General features: G+C 27.4%; 1 protein-coding gene across 1 annotated transcript; it reads right to left on the reverse strand.

Moving 5' to 3' along the window:
* Positions 1–982: 982 nt before the first annotated feature.
* LOC139425514 (uncharacterized) lies at positions 983–5425 on the reverse strand. Its single transcript, XM_071180525.1, has 2 exons — positions 5232–5425; positions 983–2178 (listed from the first exon to the last, which is right to left on the reverse strand). Exons 1-2 carry the CDS (start codon positions 5238–5240, stop codon positions 1897–1899), a joined length of 291 nt encoding a protein of 96 aa, XP_071036626.1. The 5' UTR covers positions 5241–5425; the 3' UTR covers positions 983–1896.
* Positions 5426–6084: the final 659 nt, after the last annotated feature.

Below are 6084 nucleotides of genomic sequence, written 5' to 3' on the forward strand. Positions count from 1 at the left end.
CTCGAAAATGAATGAAAATAACTTGCTACTTAATATTTTTATTCATTTTGCAAAATAATTGCATTTCGAAAGTGGTGTCATCATTTCGAAAGTCTGCCGCGAGAATTTCTCAGAACGTGCTTAGCCACGCAGAATAAGCGCTCCACTAGAAGGTACTGCAGTATTATATTTCACAAATAATTTTTTTACTATTGGATATCGATTCAAAATTTATATGCGTCCCGTTTCGACATTTGAGCTCATGTATGCCATAAATTCTTCTGTCGCTGGTGATTGGCATGATGTTTTCAGCTTTAGAAAATTTAAAATCCCTGTTTTTTTTTCTGTTACGTTATTAGTTATAGCAGGGTGTTCAGCTTGGACAATTCTTTCCAATTTTTTGTAGCCTCCTCCCTAGCTGTGAATGCATATATATTGCACATTAATTTTATAAATTAAAAAAACATAAGCAAACATAAGCAATGTATTTAAAAATAAGACTTATGTAAAAGTTGAGAAAACCAAAGAGCTCCAAACACTCAGTATTTATGTCTGTTCGAAGTTCTCTTAGTTATATATAAAATATTTAATTTAATTTGATGTAAATTAAAGCTTAGAAATACATTAAAATCTGTTCATTAAAATAATTTTTCGCCCACTATATTTACTTTTATTTGCACTGTTATGCTTATTAACAGCTTCTTAAATTGAAGTGAATAAAGATAAAGGGGTTAACAAGATTTAAATATTGATTTGTACTTTTGAAAAGTAATTATTCTTTGTTGTAAGGAGATTTCAATAACTTCAAAATTATAATGTAGGTGGGATTAGTTTCCATTGATATTGGAAAATTTATTTATTATATTCAAGATACAAATAACGAGTTTGAAATTTAAAAATAATGGGAAAATTGTGTAGAATAAGTGCATTTTTTTAAAAAAAAAAATTCACTTTCGACCAAATCATTTTAGAATATGGCATTTAAAAAAATACACTTTGAATCTCAAGCAAAAGCAAAACTATTTATTTATAACACATTTCTTACTTATGCAATAAAAAAATACATTATATACAAATGTCTTTTCTTTTCTCATATGTTTTCGAATAAGATATTAAATTAATGTATGTAATATCATAAATTAAAATTTTTATATTTTTAGCTTGTAACCTTATCATTAAATATAGAAGCTATTATGTCTTTTGTAATGAAATAGTTTGAAATAAAATATTCATTTTTCAGTACATGAAATATTGATTTTACGTCTAAAAACAAAAATAATAAATAGAATTTGTTACAAAGTAAAATTATTCAAACAAAAAACATTTTTTGCCTTCTATGAAAAGAAGTTTAAGCTTTTACAACTGATTATATATATTTCAGAAGGTCTCTAAATTATAACACATATGGACTAGATAAGTTTCGTGCTATAAAATACGTTCACGTTGTACAAAAATACTTAAACTGCTCTTTCAAAGTAAGAAACAACTTAAAAATAATAATTTAAAGCGGCCATTGCATACCAATGGGAATATTTTTGTATACACGCATACTACGAAATGTTTTAAATTAATATTGATTATCTAAAGAAGAACTCTAAGTAATAATTATTTTGCAAACAGTTCATCAACTTTTAAACGACAGAGGTGTTTTCCGTTTCTATATCAATATTATAAGATTGTTATTTAGCACAATTTTAAAACAATCAATTAAAACATAATTTTAAAACAGCAAATTTTTAAGTCATATTCCATCGAGTCAAATCGAATAATGTCCAATCGATACCTTTTTTTTAAAGCACAGTCATAAAAATAGCGATTATTACTTTTCTTTTCAAAAGTAATATGAACATTTTTGTTGCATTTGAAGTAAAAACAACTTCTGAAAATATCACAGAATTGCACGAAGAGCAGCAAGACTCAAGATTCTCCTGAAAACTTCTTAACGATATCTTCGGCGTTCAGCGTTCCTTTATCGTCATAAAAGTCGAGGTAAGCTGTTTCCCTGGAATAAGCGTAAGCCTTCTCGTAAGCATATCCTCGGTCTCTATGAACCTTGTCTTCCAAGTCTTGGTTAGAATTTTTAATGAGTTCCTGATGATGGTTGTAATCTTGTTCGGCCTGTTCTTTCACATCTTCACTCGTCACCGGCAAACCTTCAATAATAATGAAGGCGCATCCAGCGAAAATGAGAGTCATCAACTGTAAGAGAAAAATGATTCATCTTACTTATTGAACTGGCTATAAATGAATGTCAAATCAAAGGAGGCAATTTCTGATTACTTTTAACGCGTAATACGTATGTTATTTTGAAGCATTTTTTGTATTTTTTTTTAATTGTTTTGCTACACTTTAAGTAATTTCGGAACGCATGGAACCATTTTGATGCATTTCTATAGGCTCTAAGAAAAAAAATTTGATAAATACCACCAGAACATGATAAAACGTACAGTTTTATCATGTTCCAGTAAACTAGATTTTTGATTCTTAAATAAGCATTGCAAATGATACAACTCGAGAAGTATTTCGAAGGGTCCCTCATTTCAAGAATTAACTCATCAAATCTCAATGCATAATGAGCTTAATGAAAAAAAAAAAGGATTCTAAAAATAATATCGTTTTCAAATTATTAAACAGCAGCGGTCGCCATAGCAACGCATGCAATGACTACCCACACGCGCCGTTTGCCTTAGAGCATGGCATAGAGACGATTTATTCGATTAAATTTACTTTTCAGTTTTGTGTGGTAATAATACCTGTAATTTTAAAAGCCAGAATTCCCAGAAAAACTTTACAAAATGAATTAAAAAATTACCAAATAATTGGTTTAAATATCGTATATTTTAATTTTATTAATCAATTTGTTTTGAATTTTTTTTTTACGAGAAATGTCCTTACCATACAATACCAAATAATAATTTTACTTAATTTTTTTTTCGTTTATTAAAGTACCAAAATAGACCGCATTATCGCTAATTTTATCCGTCTTAAATTTGACACGTGATACTATGTTTTAATTTAAATGGCAATACTGTATAGCTCAGCATTTTATTAAGGTTGCAGCAAATCAGAACAAAATAACGGTTTAAAGCACCGAAATTATGATTCAAAATTGAATTAATTTTTTTGAGAGATGCATTTTTGTCCACTTTTGTTTATTACTATTGGATGAACTACGTCGCTTTTCAAAAACACTTATTTATAATCTTAGGAGTTAGGTTTAAACAAATTCTGCTAGTAAGATAGGAATTCATTTTTTAACAAAATTAGAGATTTCAAAGAAAAAACATTACTTTTACTGTAAATATTCATACATTGTAAAAAAGCATTGATGACAAACATGAGGCATTCATACTTTTTAAAAAAATCGGTATCAAATTACGGTGTAAAATACTGGCACGTTTGGTGCAATATACTTAAAATCCATTATTACCGCAAAATATTTATTTAATTAGAGCGATTCAGTGATTTTATGGTAGTTATTAGTGTAAAAATAAGGTACCCCAGATTTTTTGTTCCTTAACATGTTCCGGAAAAATGGATTTTACAGTAAAAAGTACCAGCATCCTGAGTACTGGTGGTTTTTACCGTAACTTGATCTATAATTTTTTACAGTGTAGTCCATTTAATACTTTTGTTTATATAATCAATATATAGTTCATTTTTCAATTTTTTCATAGTTAATTGAGATTATAAGTAATTTTGATAGAATTTAATTAATGTCGTGAGATTTATTCCTTGTTTACCAAAATCTTTATTTTTTTGCTTAATAAAATGAGCTTGAAAACATTACCTTCTCATATTCACCCTCAACAAGCATGTATAAATGACACATGTATAATAGTTCTGGTTAAATAAAACAGAAATCTGCTAATTTAGCAATATAATATATATGCTACGCTGAAACAAGGATGTCATAAGCCATATTGAGTCACAGTAGCTATATTTAGTTGGATTTTAAAGTATGGAATTGAGAAGTAATTTTTGCAAGATTATTAAACACAAAGAATATAAGAATTTGGAAAAATTGTTGAGAATCTTATAATATGGTTTTTATATGGTTTTATAAATCTGACGAGAAATTAAATTTCGAATTACATAATATGATTTTTTATTAGTTCCTTTTCCTCATTTGTAAAAATTTGTTCGTTAGATATGTTAGGAATTTAATACATATTTTTTTCGGGTCGAGTTAACTATGCAAATTACTCGGTTAACAAAACAAGCTAACTAAAATAAAAAAAAGAACTGAGAATTAAAACGACACACAACAAACAAAATGACATTTTCAACGGAGAAATAATTTAAATATTACAAAGACATCAAGTAAGTTAAGTATGCTTTCAGGTATGTTTCTGTAATATGATCTTAGAATCGTAACATTTTTGTAGTAAATGAAAAAAGTAATCAGAATTTTCCAGATTTTTTTCTCTTAATATTTCAAAGTGATGAATGAAACATTGTGCGCAATAATTTATAATGATTGCAGCAACGTCAACACGCTGATGTTCCATGATGGAAAAAAAATATTTCAGACCGTAAAAAATATTTGTTTGACGTTTTTGTATTAATTTTCTGCAATAAGAGTATTAATAAGCAAATAAAGTTTGATCAATGTTGTTTTTTAAAATTTATTTTCAAGTGCAATTTATAAAATTGAATTAGGCTTTCTTTTAAAATGTCAGCATATATTCTGAAAAAATTGCAATGGAGAATTTTTGGAGAAATCAATGTTTCACTTGCAAAAAACACACAAATACTTAATTTAAAGCTTTTAAAAAGTAATTATATTTCTTAACATAATTATATTACTTAACATAACTATATTAATACGTATTTTTATTTAAATAAAGATTGCTCAATTTTTTTATACCTAGAACAGAAAACTTAATTTGAGTTCAAGTAAAATTAACTCATTTGTTTCAATGAATTTTGTCGTGATAAATGGAAAAACTATGAAATTAAATTTTTTTTTTTTAAAATGGGTTTTTGAATTAAGAAAAATATAAGAGGCAGATAATTGTTGCCTTTTTAGAATGGATTAAGAATATTTTTGCTTTTTGATTTTATTTAATTCTTATACAACGCAATTTGGTTCTTTTAATCACTGCTCAAATTTTACCAATTTGCTTTTATTGTCTTTTTTTTTTACTAACAAGAACACCTTTGTGAAATCTTACACTACGAAATATTTGATCTAAGAGATTTATTTAAATCTTATACTAAACTAAAATCGAAACAATTTATGGTCTTACCAGTTTCATGTTGTTTGTTTGAAGCGTCGCAGTGAACCGACATGTCGAAAATAAAATGTATTTATACTATCTAAATACTAACAATAAACATTGAAGACCTTCAAAACGCCTCTAATATGAACTTCCTATCTATTAATATTCAATGTTATTTCCTCCTATATCAAAATCAATTATCCGTTTATGTTTCCGACTAATATGTTTCCGAAGCCATTTCGTAAGGTCATAACCCTGAACAATGTAGATCATTTAAATAAGGTATTTTGAGAGTTGAAAGGAAGCGATACAGGACCTTGAAGAAAGTGAAACTAGTTTTCTTCTCAATGCATCGTTTTTTTTTAAATTTTATTTACTCGGGTTTTCTTTTCAGGTATTCCTTTTCTGATGGCTTGAGGAGAACCACTTCAAGATTGAATTGATATAATTAAATATGATTTCATATTTATGTGTTCATATATTTCATACTTGATGTGTTCGTATCAGCGAAAGTTAGTTTGCCGTGTTATTAGCTTGCTAACATGGCAACGGGATTTATTTCCTCAAAAAATAAAAATAAAAAACGTCACTTCCTTATTAGATTTTTAGTGCATTTGAATTTGAATATTTATTTTGATGTAGTAATTACTCTGCATTTCCATACATATGTGGAGTACTCGAAGTTAGCAGGATGCACTGTAAAAAATTCCGTATCAAATTACGATAGTAAGTATCAGCACTTAGGGAGCATCATACATTCATTTTTATCGTAATTTTTGCAGTAATGCTTATTTAATTGGAGTGATTCAGTTATTTTATGGTAATTATTACTGTAAAAATTACGGATTTTTTGTTTCGTAACATGTTCTGGTAAAAATGG

This window comes from Parasteatoda tepidariorum, chromosome 4 (assembly GCF_043381705.1).
Source record: "Parasteatoda tepidariorum isolate YZ-2023 chromosome 4, CAS_Ptep_4.0, whole genome shotgun sequence".
NCBI classification, from domain to species: domain Eukaryota; kingdom Metazoa; phylum Arthropoda; class Arachnida; order Araneae; family Theridiidae; genus Parasteatoda; species Parasteatoda tepidariorum.